General features: G+C 39.5%; 1 protein-coding gene across 3 annotated transcripts in view; it reads right to left on the bottom strand.

Moving 5' to 3' along the window:
* The window catches only part of SERPINB11 (serpin peptidase inhibitor, clade B (ovalbumin), member 11), a 16,300-nt gene extending 10,034 nt beyond the window's left edge, over window positions 1-6,266 (bottom strand). The window contains exons 1-3 of one of the 3 annotated variants that reach the window (XM_012645274.1): window positions 6,109-6,266; window positions 2,148-2,333; window positions 819-878 (exon numbers count right to left, since the gene is read on the bottom strand). In XM_012645274.1, the coding sequence (XP_012500728.1) occupies window positions 819-878; window positions 2,148-2,315 (228 nt within the window). In that variant the 5' untranslated portion in view covers window positions 2,316-2,333; window positions 6,109-6,266. The remainder of the gene's footprint in view (window positions 1-818; window positions 879-2,147; window positions 2,334-6,108) is intronic. The other 2 variants (XM_012645276.1, XM_012645275.1) reach the window with 2 other exon arrangements.
* Between the last annotated feature and the right edge of the window lie 13,723 nt (window positions 6,267-19,989).

Below are 19,989 nucleotides of genomic sequence, written 5' to 3'. Positions count from 1 at the left end.
TCTTTGTACTTATAGAATTATTTCTCTTTTGTATCACACTTTTTCAATGTTTCAGTTTTCTATGTGGTCATTTACTCAAACTTAACTGACCTGACTTTACACACTCATCTGTAGCTCGGTGGTAGCAATTCTGCTAAGCATGAAGCTTTGATGCACTTGAAAGATAGCCAAGAATTCACGGACATTATAGGGGTTATGCCTATATTTCCTAAAGCAATGGTTCCCAAATTATGGGCTTTGAACTCCTAATAATAAGTTGGGTTCTGTGAAGCTCATGTTCTGTGAATCTATATACATTTATATATCTCAACCAATCACAAACACAATTATTTTCATGTAGGAGTTCTGTGTAATTTTGATGTCAAAATGAATCCTTCTACTAAAAAAAACTAGACACCATAGTCCCAGAGCATGTGGGTTGGGCAGCATCAGGCCATGTTTTCCCAGTACATGTTTATATGGCAATGCCTTGGGCTCCTTTCTCATTCCTCTCACTGGGCAGAAAAAAATCTAACACCGCAAAAACTAGGCTGGCAGATTCAACAAGGGGCACGTCCATAAAAGAACAAAAAAGTTTGAGTATGGATGACAATAAATCAGGTAATAAAATCTGGAGAACTTTATTATTGTTATTATTATCATATTATTATTGTATTAAACTCTAGGCTGTAGTGATTATCAGGAAGATTAAAGGAGGAGACATGACTAGTTCCCTTATGGGCCAAAGCGGGGACTCTGCTACTCAACCCCTGGACTATTATTTCTTGGCTCGCTCATGTTAAAGAGCGTTTGACAGTTCAGCAATGATATCATCATACCTGAGGTGAGTCCTTATATTCTGGTTTTAACGATTCCATAATATGATTAAAGTGAAGCACCTAGAAAAAGAAAAAACAAAAGGGAGGGGGATCAATTGTCACCAAAAGCAATGGACAGGTGTAAGTATCTATTTTTTCTATTCCAGATAAAGACCAATAGTTATAGTTAACATTTAATATTGTTATGTTCCAAGTCCTGAATTAAGTCTTTTTCTTTTTTTTTTTTTTTTGAGATAGAGTCTCGCTCTGTTGCCTGGGCTAGAGTGCCGTGGCGTCAGCCTGGCTCACAGCAACCTCAAACTCCTGGGCTCAAGGGATCCTCCTGCCTCAGCCTCCCAAGTAGCTGGGACTACAGGCATGCGCCACCGTGCCTGGCTACTTTTTTCTATTTTTAGTAGAAATGGAGTCTCACTCTTGCTCAGGCTGGTCTCGAACTCTTGAGCTCAAGTGATTCTCCTGCCTGGGCCTCCCAGAGTGCTAGGATTACAAGCCTGAATTAAGTCTTTACATATCTTATTTAACCTTCCCAACAACTTTACGAATAGATACTATTGTCCCCATTTTAAGTTAGGGAAATTAAGGTCGAGAGAGATCAAGCAGCTTTCCCCAGACAATTGTCGTCAGGTTCCAGAAACTGACCTCTTACCCACTGGGCTCTTCTGCCCCTCTCCTACTGTCCTAGGGCCATTAACTAGGAAAGCACCATTTTGGGCCATGTAAGATGTTACATGGTTCCCAGCACAAACAATAATAAGATGTGCAAGTATCCCAAGAGTTGTTAAGTAATATTCTTCCAGACTTTCCACAGTGATAAAAATATATATAATGGAAAAATCACTTATGTTAGCCCATGTAACTGGAAAAGTCACCTTTCCTCTCTAAGTCTCAGTTTTCCCATCTGTAAAATGGTAATAACAGTCCCTACCTGCTACACAGGGTTGCAATGAAGTTCAAATGCAATAATGAAAAAAAATTTTTAAATGTGGTGACTTCTAAAATATCATTAAGTTTTATTATAAGTTTAACCTTCTAGAGGACAATAGTAGTACCATACCTGTGTTCTCTATCACATTTAAATCCTGAAAGGATGAACTCTAAAAGTAAACTACAGAAATTTATTTGTGATGCCACTGATAGTAAGAAAGAGACTATGTATTGCATATGTTACATTATTTGCATTACAGCATATTACATTATTTAAGCCATTATCCGTTTTTAAGAAATATGATTTTCTCAAATGTGTTTTTTCTCTCACAAAATGGCAGAGTTTTCTTGGTGTAAAGACAGAAGTAAGTTGGGGTCTAGGCAGATCTCTGCTGCCTTCCATACCTTTTGCACTTGGTCTGCACTGTTTCCTCTGGCACCAAGGAGGATCATACTTAGAGCATAAAGCAGACTCAGTGGAGAAAAGAAGATGTTATCTCCTACATTGTTATTGTTCAGCTCTTTGAACACATCAAGGCAAAATTCAACATTTGCTGTGCTGAGGGAACCCATTTTTACGCCAAGCACTGCCTGTGAACAGAAGGGGAAAATATCTCAGAACATCACCTGAAGGTACAGATAATATCTAAGTTCAGTTATTACAACTCATGAATTTAAGTGTCTAAGCACACTGTTTCATGAAAAATTACATACCCTTATCATAATTTCTAAGAAATTAGTAAATGCTAGAAGGGGGAATTCACAGTAGTTTTAGATTCTAACAAATAGAGGATTTACTATTCCTTCTAATACTTCAAAGCTATCTCACTATCGTGTGTGTGTGTGTGTGTGTGTGTGTGTGTGTATTTTAGAGATAGCGTCAACCAGTCTGGCTCATCACAGCTCACTGTAACTGCAAACTCCTGGGCTCAAGGCATCCTCCCACCTCAGCCTCCCAAGAAGCTGAGACTACAGATACACACCATCACACCCAGTTGATTTTCAAATTTTTGTAGAGATGGGGGTCTCACTATGTTGCCCAGGCTCATTTGTGTATACTTTAAAATGATCTGTAACTGTTCTGGAGCAAACGAGCAGAAGGCATTGTATCTTTGTGCTCTTAATTTCCATCCTTTAAGACATTCCTCATCCTGGGATTTGTGCAGAAAAATTCTTGAGCTATACAAGCTCAGCCAAGTGAGGTATTTTCCCACTAGACTGCCCACCTTCACAGCCTCACAGGAGGAGAACATCTCCATCCTGGTCATTTTTTCACAAACAAATTTATAATCAATAAAGCAAACTTGGACAAAATTCTCTGCATATTTTCATCTCCTTGGTGGGATCTCATTCCCTACACTCCTCCACAAAAGTGAAGGATACCAACGAGTAAGTCATGCCATAAGAAGTCAGTCAGAGCCCTCAGCCCTGGGTCACAGCAGTGATGTCATGAAAATAAAGGAATGGAAATGGAAACTCCAAGAGACGAAAATATGATGCTAGAATATGTGTTATCTTAGGACAAGGGCATGTCAGGAAGGAAGAATTTATTCCACAAACAAAGCTTTATTGAGCACCGCTAAGTGTAGGCGTGGATATAAAAATGATTAAGAATAGTTCCTCCCTCACGGGAGCCTCCTTGCCATCCCACACTTCCTTCCTTGAACTTCCAGGTCTCTCAGTTCATAGCCTACTTTCTTGGCCACTAGTTCTCAGTTTCTTTTGCAGAATCTTTCAATTTTCAAATTCTATTCATCATGATACAACAGAATTAAGATCTTGGGCCTCTTCTCTATTTACACTCACACTCCAGGTGATCTCATCCAACCTCATGCCGTCAATGTCACTGATATTCTCTTAGCTCCTGAGTTTACGCTGCCTCTGAGTTCCAGACCCATGTATCCAACTGCCTATGTGGCATCCCCACTTGGATGTCTAATAGATACCTCACCCTTAACATGTCTGAAAACAAACTTTTGACTTTCTAACTCCCCTCTCCAGCCCACGTTGTCCCCATAGCCTTCTTCACCTCTGTAAATGGCAATTCCATTATCCATTTTCTCAAACTGAAGACCTGGGGATCATCCTTAAATAATATCTCATTCTTATTCACATTCAATCTATCAAAAAATCCTGTTTTCCCTACCTTTCAAAAGACTTACCATCTGCCATTTCTCAGCTCTCCAGTTTTACCTGCTTGATCAAAGCTACCATCTTCCCCTTCCTGGATTATTGAAATAGTCTCCCAACTCATCCTCCCTCTCCAGTCTTTGCCCTCCTCTGTGATATTTTCTTGGGAAGCTAGAGTGATGATGTTTAAATCAACTAGTTATGTCCTCCGTCTTTCTCTGCTCAAAAACTCCAGTGGCTTCCCTTTCTGTCAGAGGAGAAGCCAAAGTCCTTCCCAAGACCAACAAGACCCTCTGTGATCTGGCCCTGGCCACCTCTCAGGCCTCATGTCCTACACTCTCCCACCAGCTCACTCTGCTTTAGCCATGTCAGCTCCTTGAATTCCTTTAACATGTTAAGTACATTCTACTTCAGGGCCTTTGCACTTTCTATTCCTCTTCTGGGACACTTTCCCCAAAGATATTCAAATAGACCACTCCAGCAGTTCATTTATCTCTCCATTCAATAGGGTTCTATCAGTAGGGCTCTCCTTGACCATTCTATCTGAAATGTCAGCCCACATTCTTCCATCCCAGTATCATAATTTTTCTTTATATTACCACTTGAGTTGCTATACATGTATTTATTCTCTACTCCTCCTCCCTCTAGAGCACCACCTACATTAGAGCAAGGACTTCGTCTTGTTTTTACATTTTGTTCCAACACCTAGATAAGCCCTGGCCATAGAGTAGCCACTCAGTAAAGATCTGTGGAAGGAAGAAATGAAGAAGGGAATTTTAATCCAATAATTACTACGATATGCTGGTGTGCACGGAATAATGTAAAAGCACAGAGAAGAGACACAGAGCCAACCTGAGAGGTACAGATAGACTTCCCGAAGGAGGTAGTGTCTCTGCTCCTTCTTGAAGAATAAAATACTACTATCCAGGTGTATAATGTAGGAAGAGCCATCTTAATAGGAGGAGTGTCTTCCACAATCATCCAGGAATCAATATAAATTAGAGAAATCAACATTCTGAATATTTTTACAAGGTCAGGTCTAATTAATGTTACTTAGTTAGTTTCGGGGAAGCAGATCCCATGGGAGATGGAAGTCCTAAGGCACATAGAATCCTATCAAAGGTGCATGGACTCCCAACAAGGCCCCACTCAGGTGGTGAGGGAAAGTGGGGTGTGTCCTGTAGGTAGAAGAGCTTCAAACTGAGTTCTCAGAGGGAGAAAGAGTTGCAGATGACTTCCTTGAATGTAACTTTCTATGTGTTTTATGGTACACAGAAAGTGCCAAGCAAATGAGAGGTGTCATCTGGAAGTTGTTACAGGAGAAAGGGAAGAAAAGAAAGATGTCTACGGCTATAGCCCCTCTAGGTTAAGAAGGAGGATTTACAGAAGAGACAACATTGTTCAGGGTATTTAAGGAAGGGAATATGTCTCAGAATGGGATACTGCCACTAAAGGACTGCAGGGGACAGAGGGTCTGGGTCTGTCCTTCTCAGGGAAATACATCTCCAAAGGTGGCTAAAACACCAGCTTCTTATAACCTGGAACACAGCCTGGGTAGCTTCTTACCCATTCATAAGACTCTTCTCTCATGACAACTGATCTAGTGCCTACCTCCCCTTCCCTAAATCAGAGCTATTCTTTTGCTCTCACTCTCTGTCCTTCAAACTTTGTAAACTTCACATATGCTCATTCCTGGAACTAGTAGGAAATTCAGAATGCTCACACAAACAAGCCACGACACTTTACATCCATGTACAGAATATTCATATTATTTAAGAGACTAATTTTAAAGGTATAAGAGGAAACGGAGAGCCAGGAAAATAAAGAATTTCTCTCCAACACGTAACAATTAATAAGGCTAGTGCAGTGCAGTTAAGATCTTCTAAGGAGCTAAGAAGTGCTTCGTCACATAGAGGCCCCAGCTTTGTGTGACTAGCTCTGTTCTGAATAAGGATGATTAATAAGTAAAAAATATCAAGAGAGTTCCATTTTACTAAATAAATCAGAGATTTGAAATCAAGTCAGCCTGCCTCAAATATTTTTAAATGCACACTATCAAGAACACTCAGACATGTTGATATATTTACCAAGGAGTCAAAAAAAGCCACACTCAATCAATGAACCCCTCATTTGGTTAATTACACAACCTGTCCAAATGCCACGTTTTACTCTTATCTGTTCTCTTTCAACAACAAGCACAGCTGAGATAGTAAAGTACAGAAACATTTCTCTTTACCTCTGTTGCTTTCCGGTGGTGAAGTGGACAGTTCAGCAGGTTAGACTGGAGTTCTGTCAATCAAAAGGAAATATAAAGCCTTCACTTTTTGCCCCTCCCTTTCTCCTTGTGTCCATAGTGACTCAACTCTCCACCTTCTGGGTGGAAAGTACCGCCCTGAAGAGGAAGTCCTTCTAAAGGCTGAGAGCTGCTTTAAATCCCCAGAGACTCTCAGAAGGTCTAGTGCTTTCTGGAGAAACACCCAGCTTTTAACCTCCTTCTGCTTTAATGATGGTGAAACATCAACAAGCCTATCCTCTATTCAAGAAAAACAAACTGTCTTTCTGAATAGAATAACATCGATCCATCACGTTGGCAGTGCCATGTCCAAAATCCCAGGGATTGCCAGTGTCAGTGTACATGGTACAAAGCTACTCAACAAGAAAGGTCCCAGTTGTGACAGAGGCTTCCTGTCCTGAGGCAAATTCATTCCAAGATCCTCTGGGCTGTCCTGCATGGAGCATATGTTTTTAGGTAGAGCTTCAACAACCTACTGGCAGGTAAATCCTGTCCCATAAAAAGAACACAAGAGTGTGCTCAAGCAGGAGTGATTCTATGGTTTCAGTTTAAAAGCTTGGTAGGAGCAACAAGTCACTCCAACCTAAAGTGAGTTCAGAGGTATGATTCAGGAGTGAGGAAGAAAAAGTATAGATTAGAGGTAAAGGTGAGAGCTGGAAACGGGAAATGTTTGAGGTGTGTAGTAGCCAGAATCAGCACCGTGAGAGAAGCCCAGCTTCCCAAAGGCTGGTCTTGACTGTGCAATACACAGCCCAGATCCCCAGGTTGACACTACTGCCAACCTTAACCTATGATGGCAGCCTGAACTGCACTTGTGACAGGAGAAAGTTCTTATGGCTGGTTATTTGCTCGTCATCCTCAGTATGCAATGTCTATTCTTATCAAAAACTAAACCTTCTACTATTTAAGACAGGAGAACCAGAAAGCTTGGGTCTAACATTATGGTTCTAATACCCATTTTGCCTACAAGGTCATCATAAAGATAATTGTACTCATGACCAACCACACAGAAATAGAAGGGGTCCCAAATCTGTCCAGTCTTTTTTTGCTCATGGCAAGTGTTTTCTGACATGAGCCAACCCCAGCAGGGGGCTTCCATGGCTTGGGAGCCTCGTCCACCATTAGGGCTGATCTTCTACCTTTCATCTCCCTTGAGATCCTATAAGAAAAAGACTGTATTTCTTAGCTTTCTTTCTGTCTAAGCATTAGGCTTATCAAAGAAGGTCTTTTTATGTCTTTGATCTAGATTGTATCCTTGTTATTTTCCCTATTAGAGAGGAAGTACTCATTTCTGATCTTTCCTTCCAGGTGGAAGGACATCCATTAACATAACCCTCTTAACCTCTCTTTACCCTCCCATTCCCTCCTCCCCTAGGGTCTTAGCCCAAATTCCCTGAAAGCAGAGCCTTAGACAAAGTCTCACGTGCATTTAGTTTATTTGGGAAGTGGTCTCAGGAAATAAAAGGAGGAGAGAAAGAGGAATGGAACAGAGAAGGAGGGAAAACTAATACGCTGGTGGTTATCGAGTTGGCCACTGGCAAACAAAATGTATCTCAGAACTGTTTACCCAGAGGAAAAATGATAAAAACGAATATCTACTAGCTTTCATCCCCACTGGTCAAGGAGGACCCCATGGGTGTTAACTCACATTGCACTTGTGTGAGTGTCAAGTGTGCACGTAGCACACCAAAGCATCAGAAAAGTCCTAAAGCTCTTATAGAAGCAAGATGTGAGGGGAGGAGCAGTCAAGTTGTAATGTACAACATCATTTAAAGCCTGTGCAGAATGGGTAGGCTCTGCAGCAGCTAAATTAAGAGGTAGAGTGACAGAATTTGAAGTGGCTCACAAGAGGCGTCTAACACATCAGTCTATGACATAGCCTGTTGGTGGGTTTGGAGAGGAGTTTCTCTCCAGTTTCCTTTTGATGGAGCCAGGTGTCCAAAGGAAGTTCACATTCTCATCTATTTCTCCTGCCCTAAGTTTTCCCAGCTCAACGTTGAAATTCCAGTAATCCAGAGAGTAGGTTATACATCTGTCTGATTCTGAGGCTCAATTCTGAGGACAGTGAGCATGGGCTGGAGAGCAGAGTGTAGACTGGGTTTCTGACCCCAGCTACTCCCTAGTCTTGGGCAAGACACCACCTGCACCACCTGTGACTGATGGCCCTTGTCAGAAGTTAAGGGTGGAGAATTTTAAGGAGAACCTTGAGGCAGCCAGGAGACATAAGTGATCTTAGTAGAAGTCACTTTAGAGGTGTGCTGTGGGAAGAATCTAGGCTGCAATGCATTGTAGAACACAATGCATTGTTCTCTCTGGAGAACATCACACTCTTTCTCAGAGCTTGGCAGTAAAGCTAAGTTGGGACATAAGATGATGTTAGAGGAAGCAAAGTTGAAGAATTTTATTAAGTGTAACTTTGCCCTATTCTGACAGGGAAAACCAATGGATAATGTGTGTTCACACACTCACCCCCTCTCCTGCCTTCTCTCACCAGAGCTGATGAGTCAAAATTCGTGAAGGGTAGATATGAATGTGGAAGGGAGAATCAAAAAGATTTAGTGTGGTATTGAGAGATTCTGGTGGGAATTTTTTTAAAAAGAATAGAATTGGACAAAGAGGAATCTGCTTAGACAGAGTTAGTTGTTCTTGGGAGCTTGGAATGGGAGTGGAGGTTCAGAGGACTCTGGGAGCACCTGCCCTATGGACAAGAGAAAGAAAGAGATAGAGAACGATGACATTTGGGAGTTTTTATTTGCATTATAAAGGTCATCTTTCTTTGTAGATGTGCCAGATTTATCAAATAAAGATATAAGATGCTCAGTTAAATTTGAATTTCCGACAAACAATGAATGCTTTTATAAGTATATCTCAAATATTGTATGGGACATGTTTATATTAAAAAATGTATTCATTGTTTATCCAAAATTTGAATTTAACTGAATGTTCTGTATTTTATCTAGGAACCCTTTCCTCTTGGCATTTTCTTGAGAAATTGTAGCTTTCTTAGATTTACTTACTTAGTACTTAAATTTACTTAGATTTTACTTAGATTTACAAGTACTTACATTTACTTACATTCCTTTGAACCAGACACAAGAATTAAGAAAAATCCATAAGACTGTTCAGTATTGAGCTGGGAGGTAAATTTAAATATATGCTGAAGGGAAGAAAAAAATGGACCACAAATGGCTGCTGTTACAGGAAAGAGAAGGGACAATAGATGGGGAAAAGCTACCTAAAGAGATGTAAGATGTAAAACACAATGCAGGTGGAAGAACCAACTTTACACAAAATGAGAGACAGCCCTTCCCAAACATAAAAACATAAGAATAGAGTAGAGAAGGACGGATATATATTTAAATAAATTTGCACATATGAGAGTTAGAAGTTGTGCCTAGATTGTTAAGTCCTTATGGACAGGGACAATGTTTTTCACTAAATGCTTGATATTTAGTAAGCACTCAAAACCCAAAACTAAACTGATCATCTTTTTATGGGGGTGGGGTGTGCTTCATGTTGGGATGAGGCAAGAAGAGGTAAAGGTTTGGATAGCAATTTGGAGAAAATGGAGACAGGACTGATCAAGAACATGCAAAAGGCTTCCTCACTGACTGCCAGCAGAGGAGCCACACATTATCAGTAACACAAAGGGAGCAGGCTATGCCAACAAGTGCATCCTGCTGTGATTGGCAAAGTTCCACCTGCCAGTCTTCCCAGATCCTTGGAATGTGATCCTTACAACCAAACTCCATTTTTTGCAAAAGGTTCACAGTTTTCTGACAGAATGTTTTTAAAAAGACAGTACTTTTTCAATAAGACATTGTAACTCTTACTTTCTCAGACATAAAGTAATTCTTCCAAAAGAAGTTGCGTCATGTGAAAATTAAGGATTTTAAAAACAACACCCAGAGTACTTTCCATTTAGTTAGACAACTCTTGACAAAGTCCCAGATATGAAATAGAATGGAAAGTGTGAAGCACAGACCCTAGAAAAATAATCGACAATGCTGCTCTTTTATTTCCAGGAGGTACAGAGAGTCGTTCAACTGTAATGAGCAATTCTAAGAACTAGAAGGGCAGAAACTTTAAGCTTTAGTCTATACACTTGAAAAATTTTCCTCAGGTGAGTCAAGAAGAAACTATTACTTGAAACATAAACTAAAAGAGAGCTGGTATTTAAAAAAAAATCCTATAAAACTCATCAAACAACACTATTAAGAAACTAAGCAAGGCACAGGCTGGGAGAAAATATTCACCTTGCAGACCCAAAGAAGTGCTTGTATACAGAACACACAAAGAACTACAACTCAAAAAGTTAAATATAAATAAGAAGGCAAATCTTTGTACAGGCACATCATTAAAGAATATATATGAATGGCCAAGAAACACATTACAAAGTATTCAACATCATTAGTCGTCAGAGAAGTGCAAATTAAAAACACAAAGACATTCCACTTCACACCCATTAGAATGAGTAATTAAGAAAGATTGACTATACCAAATGTTTATGAAGCTATGGGACAAACAGAACTCCTATTCTATAATGCTCAACCACGCTGGGAAAACTGCTAGATTCATAAAAAGTGAAACAGATCCTACCTGCTATGTATTAATAGTAATCCTTCCAAAGTATTTATCCAAGAGAAATGAAAACATATCCACAATAAGCCTTGTACAAAAATGTTAGTAGTAACTTTAAACATAAGAGCCACACACTGGATATTCATCAAGAAGAAAAAGCATAAAAATCCTATGTTTCATCCATACACAGAATTAAAAAGGAGTAAACTACTGACACGCAACATAAATGAATCACAAAAGCATCACACTGAGTGAAAGAAGCCAGGCATTAAAAAAGTACAAAATTTTTAGCAAAACTTATATATGATAATGAAAATCAGGCCAGTGGTTATTGCTATTGGGGGAGGATTTACTGTAAAGAGATTGAAGAAGCTTTCTGGAGCAATAGAAATGTTCCATTTCTTGAAAGGGGTGGGATTGCATGTGTAATATGCATTAGTCAAAACTCACTGAACTGATTTGAGCATTTCACTATATGTAAATTATAAGTCAATAATGGTGTTTTATTTTTAATTAAACTTTTTATTTTGAGGTAATTATAGATTCAGTCACATGCAGTTGTAAGAATTAATACAGAAATCCTGTGTACCCTTTAGCCAGTTTCTCACAATGGTAACATCTTGCAAAATCATAGTACGATGTCACAGCTAGGATACTGACATTAATAAAGTCAAGATACAGAATCTATCCATCACCCCAAGGATTTCTCATGCTACCCTTTATAGCTACACTTGCTGCACCCTAGCCCCATCCTTAAACGTTGGCATCTACTGATCTGTTCCACATTTTTAATTTTGTCCTTTCAGTAATGTCAAATAAATGGAATTATACAATATGTAACATTTTAGGATTGATTTTTTTTTTTTAGTAAGCACAATTCTCTGGAGTTTCATTCAGGTTGTTCATTTGTCAATAGTTCCTTCTTTTATATTTCTGAGTAGTAGTCCACGATATGGATATACCACAGTATGTTTAACCAGTCACTGGCCAAAGCATGTGTGGGTTGTTTACAGTTTATGGATATTACAGATAAAGCTGGGTCATATAGTAATTGCATTTTTAGTTGTTATCTTTTAAGACACTGCCAAACCATTTTTTAAGAGTCACTGTACAATTTTATATTCCATGGGTGGTGTGTGGGTGATCAAGTTCTCTCCATTCTTGCCAGCACTACTTTTAATTTTAGTCATTCTGATAGGTAGGTAATAATGTCTAATGATAACTTTAGTTTGCATTTCCTGATGGACAATGACATCTTTTCATGTGCTTATTTGCTATTTGTATATTCTTTTCTGTGAAATGTCTCTTCCTAGTTTTTACTCATTCTCTACTGGGATTGTTTGTTTTATAATGTTGAGTTTTGCAATATCTTTATATAGTCTAGTAACTAGCCCTTTGTTGGATACCTTGTCTTTTCATCCTCTTCACAAAGTCTTCCAAGGAACAAAAGTTTTTAATTTCGATGAGGTCCAATTTGTAATTTTTTCCTTTTAGGAATCATGCTTTTGCTTTCACGTCTAAGAATTCTTTCCCTAACCTTAGATCCCAGATATTTTCTCCTATCTTTTTTCTAAAAGTTTTATAGTTTTACATTTACATTTAAGACTGTGACACAGTTTGAGTTAATTTTGGGGGGGGAATATTTGTTTGTTTTTTTTGTATATGGATGTCCAATTTCTTAAGTACAATTTGTTGAGAAGGCTATCCTCCTCCTCCCCTCCCCGCCCCGCCCCACCGCCCCCATTGAGTTGCCTTTGCACCTTTGTTAAAAATCTGCTGAGCATATTTGTGTGGGTCTATTTCTGGGTTTTCCATTTTGTTCTATTGACTTGTGTGACAATTGCTCTGCCAATACCACACGGTCTTGATTATTGCTTGGACCTTTATTATTTCCTTCCTTCTGCTAACTTTAGACTTAGTTTTTAATTTCCTTTCTACTTCCTTAAGGTATAAGAGCAGGCTATTTGGGATCGTTCTTCATTTTTAATGTAGGTATTTATTGCTTATTGCTACAAACTTCCCTCTTAATACTACTTTTTCTGAAAACCATAAATATTGGTATGTTGCATCTTCATTTTCACTTGTCTCAAATTTTCAATGGCCCTTTTAATTTCTTCTTAGACCCATAGATTGTTCAGGAGTATGTTATTTAATTTCCATTTACTTGTGATTTTCCAAAATTTCTCCTTTCATTGACTTCTAGTTTTATATCTGAAGAGAAATGTCACCAGAAGAAGACACACAAATGGAAAATAAGCACATGAAAAGATGCTCAATATTATGCCCTTAAGCAAATTGCAAATTAAGGCAACAATGAGATACTATTGCGCTTCTATTAGAATGGCTAAAATTCAAAGCACTGATAACACCAAATGCTACTGAGGATATGGAACAACAAGAACTCTCACTCATTTTGGGCAGAATGCAAAATGGTACTACCATTTTAGAAGACAATTTGGCAATTTCTTAACAACTCTACACATAGTCTTATACCATGCAATCCAGCAATTGTACTCCCAGGTTCTTACTCAAATAAGTTGCAATTTATGTCCACACAAATACCTGCACACAGGTATTTATAAGAAGATTTATTCATAATTGTCAAAAATTGCATGCAACAAAAATATCCTTTAATAAGTGAATCAATAAATAAACTTTAGTACATCTGTACAATGGAATATTATTCAGAACTTTAAAAAATGAGCTATCAAGCCATGAAAAGACATGGAGGAAGCTTAAATGCATATTGTTAAGTGAAAGAAGATAATCTGAGAAGGCTACATACTGTGTGATTCAAACTATGTAATATTTTGGAAAAGGCAAAACTATAGAGACAGTGAAAAGATCAGTGGTTGCCAGGGGTTCAAGGTGTCAACCTTAAAAAAAAAAAGACATTAGAGAAAATCATCTCTAAATATGTTGGGTTTACTCAGGAATGGAGGTAAGGATTATAACCTAGAAGGCATGAAATGGTGAGCCACTGGTGTATTCTGTGAGGGAAGGGTAACCGAATCCTTTATTAGCAAAAAGAGATTTCCATAAACTGCTTAGAAACAGAGTTCATTGAGTTGAGAGGTTCAAAGCCAGAGTTGTTAGTTCATTGCTGGGCAACTGTTCTTCTGAGAACATCTTATCTGAATTACTGTCCTAAAAAATGTCTAGTGGCAAACCTTATCAAAGCAGGAGATGCCTGACCATTTTTAGGAAGTTCTTGAAAACAGTTCTCATCACAAACATGGACTTTTCTGGCCCCATTTTGTCTGGATCTTACAAAAGTGATTTCATCATGGTATCTGCAACTTTCACAAAGGAATAGAAGAGGATTGGCAAGGGACAAATAGGTAGAGCATAGGGGATATTTAGGGCAGTGAAATTTTTGTGTATGACACTATAATGTTGGAAACATGCCATTACGCATCTGTCAAAGCCCATAGAACTGTATAGCACAAAGAGTGAATTTAATGTAAGTTATGGACTTTAGTTAATAATGATGTATCAACATCAGTTTATCAAATGTAACAAATATACCACAATAATGTAATATGTTAATAATAGACGCAATCGTGGTGGGGACAGGAGATAGGATAAATGGGAACCCTCTGTGCTTTCTGTTCAATTTTTCTGTAAACCTAAAACAGCTCAAAAAAATCTGCTAATTTAAAAATAAATAATGTGGAATCAACCCAAGTGCTCATCAGTTCGTAAGCGCATTAACAAAATGTGGTGTATGTCTACTGTAGAATACTATGCAGCCGTGAAGAAGGATGAATGAAAGTCTTTTGCAATAATTTGAATGGAACTGGAGGCCATTATCCTAAGTGAAGTATCTCAGGAATGGAAAAACAAACACCACATGTACTCTCTATAATTAATAAATTAGAACTAACCAATGAGCACACATGTGCACAGAGGGAAGTAAAACTCAGTGGAAATTAAGCAGGTGGGAGAGGGGAGAAGGGATAGGCACACATAAACCCTCACTCAAGCATACGAAAATTGATACATGTAACCAAAAACATTTGTATCCCCATAATATTTTGGAAAAAGAAAGAAAGAAACAAACAAACAAACAAAGATGTTGTGCCTGTTCTGGGCTAAATAAGCCTTGGGAAGGCCTGATAGCTTGGACTTAGTCACCATACAAAAGTCCCACTTTCTTGGTGGAGAGAGCATGTGGAGAAACCATGTGAGGGATCAGGCGGAGAGGGCCTGAGACGACAGCAAAGAGTCAAAGAGCCCAGACAACGAGAACATGCCCAAGTCGTTTGCCCACTGCAGCCAGCCTCATTCCAGACATTCTCGCAGAGGCACCGGACATGTGAGTAAAGGAACCTTCTTGGACTTTCTAGCTCCAGCAGACACCATGCAGAGCAGGAACAAGCCACCCCTACTGTGCCCTGTCTGAAATCCTGACACACAGAAATGCAAGCAAATAAAATAGTTGTTAGTTTAAGCCACTTAGTTTTGGAGTTGTTTGCGATACAGTAACAAGAAAGTGAAACACCAAGTAAATTTATAGTTGTTCAAGAAAAGCTGATATTTTCTCCCACTTCTCTTTCCTGTAATGCTTGACTCTAAGCAAGTAGAAAGTGTAATTGATTCAGAAGGGAATATACCTTGCTAAGTAAGGACTGCTGCTTTCACACGTGTTCTGTCCATTCTACCAGAATTTTATCTGCAGTCATCAGGGGACATGCACCCAGTTCAGATGACTACTTATAAAATCCTTTAATTTAGAACTTTATGAAGGGAGTCAAGGATTAGCTAATCTCACTCTGTGGAATAAACATGTTTAGTTGGAAAACCATATACAACAAACATAACTATATACAACAAAGGAGTGATCTATAGTGCTTTCCACTCTCCCTTTCTAATTCTTTCCCACTAGGGATTCATCAAAAGCCTTAGCTGAGTCAACAACCAATTTTAATTGATCACCTACTACATGCCAGGTGCTCTTCTAGCACAGTGCATATAGCAGGGAATAGCACAAAGACTCTGCGAAGATTATGGTCTTTCCTGTTGTGATCATGTGGGAATTGGTGGGCTGGGCTGGACTGGATCAGATTGACCTCATGACATGCAGTTTTGCAAATCCTCCTTTGCCGTAGTTTCAGATGACTCCTGACACTGTCGATAAAAAATGAAATAATAAAAATAAAAATCAAGAAGCCCATATTACTCATTTGTTACAGAAAATTCTGAGTTTTTATCTATAATTCAGATTTTCAATATAGAATCCTCATCTACTACATTGAAAACTGAGCTTTCTTTCGCAGCTGCCTAATGTCTGCTGCTAGTTACCCTTCATCCTAGGAAACACTTCTCTTGTCACCTACAAACTCTGAAACTTCTGTCTCAAAGCCATAGTCTCTCACTCAGCTGCCTTTTTGGCTATCTCTTGGCTAGAGCAGTGGGAGATTGAATCTGTGATGAAATGGAAAGCCTATGTGCCCAAACTGGGCATCTCTGATGTTACAGGGGAACCCACTAAACCCCTTCTCTGATGGCCACAGACCCTGGGCTTTAGAACATTATTGCTGGTTCAACTTACTGGGGCTGATCTGTTTCCTGGGTTTCTCAATCTCTCAGAAAATCACCACCCCTCCACCCTAGCCTGGCACCACCCTCTCTGTTCCCATGCTTCTTGAAGACTGCATTCCACAGTGTTTGTGTTACTGGGGTGGGTAAGCAACTTTTAGCTTCTTAAAGAAAGGCTTACCCAGAGCATACACAGATTGACTGTTGGGAGTTCCTACACATTTGCCTTGTTGTCTTTAGATTGTTAACCTCTGTACTGAGCAATGCTGAGAGCAGGAAACAGTGAACATCATGTCTTGCTGATATCTGAGATTTCTTTGTACAATAGAGTCTTATCTGGACAATTCATTGAAAGAAAGAGAGAAAGGAAGGAAGGAAGGATGGAAGGAAGAAAGGAGGAAAAAAACTGTTCCAGTGCTGGGATCCAAGAGGGAGAGAGGAGTCTGGAACAGGGACTCCTGTTAGTTTTTGTTGTTTTCTTTTATTTGGTGGAGCGGTGGTATTCAGAACACAAGTAAATGCGGTTCACATGGCAATTTAATTAATGTGCTCTTTTTTAGAGAGATAACATAAAACATTTAACGTATCCACTCATAAAATAAAAAAGATTCAAAACAGAGTATTTGAGTTAATAAATATAAGGCTACTAGAAATTTCTATAATATACCAGACAAAGAAAGAAGAGTGAAAGGAGCTTGGAGTCTATGTGGAGGGAACAAAATGGAGGGGGAAAGGAGGGGAGCGTGTGGGGAGGGGGGAGAAGGGACAGATGCAGAGGAAGAGAACATGGCAGAGCCGAAGGGGAAGAGAAAAGGACCGTTGGACAAGAGGCTCCAGCAGGGTTCGAGGAGGTGGAAACCACGTCCCCCACGTTTGCTCTGATCGAGGTCAGATGACTAGTCCCGTTTCCTGGGCAACCTTGGGAAAATCCTCCAGGCCTTATTTCTTGAGCTACGAATCAAGGCGGTTGTATCGAGGGATTTTATGGAGTCTCTTCCCTGTCCTGGCCCCGTCCCTGAGGCCTGAAGCAGACCCATGCAGTGACTGAAGCCCAGCAGACCTACTAAGACTTATGCTGCTGTTTGTTTTGCTACATCTTTAATTAGCTTGGATTTTTTAATTCCTTGAAGTGTATTTTGTAATTTAATTTATGGTTGCTGCTTATTTTGCTTCTAAGGCCCTTTTTGGTTCCAAGAGTCTATGATTCTGGAACCAAGAGCTATCTGATTACCTGCTTCTCACAGATTATAGTATCAGCCCATAGACTCTGGAACATGGGATACTGTGCTATTAACCATGCAAGAGAATCTACAAATCATCGAATCATGAGATTCTGTAACTGTCCCAGGTACAAATGTCAGAAGACTGGTCTGTTGCCTAACTGGCTGCTTCACAGGGAAGAGACAAACTAGAATTTCTTCTTCCAATTACACAGCACGATGAATAGAGACAAGATGACAGCACTTGTAGTTCATGTTTGCTCAACTTATTAAAAGAACAAAAGCTCACAGAATCACTGGCGCTTGCTCATGGAGGCCAAATGGTGCAAAAAGTGCAAAGACTTTGAGATTTATTGTGTTTGAACAATGGTCTCAGATCTCCTGTGCAGCTTCACAGACAACCAATGTTGATATCTTGCACATTGAATCTAAACACATTTGATGTCTTGGCCCCTCAACTTACTTACTCACATTACTTAATGTGTATTTATTGGAAGATAATGCCAAATAAGTGGCTGAGCAACATAAGGGTAGAATCTGTCTCATTTTACTTTTTATCTTTTACGGAACCTAGGACAATCCTGGCACAGAGCAAGCATACAAAACATACTTGATGAATTAGTGATGATGAACCAAATGAACAAATACATAATGAATGAACAAATGATCCAATCGTGGCTCCGGTGCAAGCAGATATACCAGAACCGGTCTGTATCTCCTGTCTTCTCCAAACCTAATTTCCTCGACTGCTGAGAGAAATTTCCAGAGGAAACCTGGCCTATCACCCTCAGTTAAGTGTAAAAAGGATGGATTTTGGCTTATAGTTATGGGAGCTGGGGGGACCCCAAATTGCTCATCTGACATAAGGAAAAACAGAAGCTTAGAATCGACCTAACCAAATTTTCTGGTGAGCAGCTGAGTTAGGGCTGGAACTAGTTAGTATTCAGTCTCCACCTTGACCACTGGAGCTCTTTACCTTGTGACCTGAATCCGTCTTTCCTCCAGTGGCTGCCTGTGTTCAACCAAACAAGCCCTCTGTGAAAGTCTGGGGGTATCCTTTCTTGTTTAAAACATTAACATACTAAAAAGAAAAAAGAAAAAAACAAACCCTCCTATACTACTATGTATTTGATTTTTTAAAGTGAAGGAGGGACTTCCATTCCAGATAAGATGGGGTGGACTTGTTTCTCCACGATCCTCCCAGGCTAAGTACAAACGGAAGCCCAAAAACTACACAAGAGACAACCGATGGAATATTCTGAAATCTTCTCAGAAAAAATAAACGTGATTTGTGCCCCCAGGACTGGAGAGACAACACAGCAGCAGGTGATCTGACAGCCCCTCACTCAACAGGAAAAAAGACCCGGACTCTACATTTCTTGGCAGCCCAAGTAGGCTCATTCCTTTCCCCGGTTAAACAGTAAGTCACCAGCAGGGGGAGCAATTGGACGCTCTGCAAATCATGATCAGCCAGGGGAAGTTCTCTCCTCTTCCTGATCTCACCTGACCCTCTGAGAGGTACCAGGTGTTCAGGTAGCACCAGCAGGGAGGATCCAGGTGAAGGAGTTAAAACTAGTCCACTCTGGCAGATTGACTATTTAAATTAAAGGCTCTTGAAAACAGCAAGTACAAAAAGATCATTCTGAACTTTGTGCTGTTTCTTAAAAGCAGAAGTTGAAATTCCCATGGGAAAGATATCCTTCCTATACCAAAAGGAATGACGTTTTTATCCTCAAGGGTGAGAAGTTAAGACTAAAAGAATTCTGTACAGGCCCTTTAAAATAACTCTTATCTTTTAAGTCCCCCCCACATAATCTAGTAACTTCTTCACAATTTACTATTCTTTGTCCCATGCAGTATATAAGTAACTGCAGGGGCCAAGTGAAAACTTGATTTCCTTTTTCTCCCTTTTCCATGAAAATTAAAATTTTAATTTTAAAAAAAAGTGAAAAGAGCATTATGTAAGCTTTCCCTCCCGGATTTTCTTGCACTCAAACCTGAATTTTTTCTTCAGCTAGAAAATTTCGAAGGAAATGACTCAGAAACTTCTTCCCACCTGTCATTCAAGGATCAGGTATATTTCAGTAAATTCTGATATTATGAGCTCATCCTATTTTAGGCCAAACTTTTGGATCTTTTGGTTTAAAGACTTCTCTTCAGAGAATATGCTACTTCCAGTTTTAATAACTATACCCAGGCAGGCAGACTCAGGACTGGAAGGACAATTCCCAGGAAGGCTTCAGTCTATTGATTATAGACAAAATATTGGTTAAGGCTGGACTTATCTCTGGACTAGGTTGGCCATCCACTCTTGAGCTTAGTTAAGACATATGGGGCCACATGCAATGAGGCATCTTTGCCCTCAACTGCTGTTGGTCTCACACGCATGAGGATTGAACAGGGTTAATTACCTACCGCTTTACGTTTCTGCTTCCCTTTCACCCCCAGTTTCCTCTTTTCCTAACATCCATCACTACACATC

Source organism: Propithecus coquereli, unplaced genomic scaffold (genome assembly GCF_000956105.1).
Source record: "Propithecus coquereli isolate 6110/MARCELLA unplaced genomic scaffold, Pcoq_1.0 Scaffold229, whole genome shotgun sequence".
Classification (NCBI taxonomy): Eukaryota; Metazoa; Chordata; class Mammalia; order Primates; family Indriidae; genus Propithecus; species Propithecus coquereli.
This window is presented reverse-complemented; position numbering and strand designations above follow the sequence as displayed.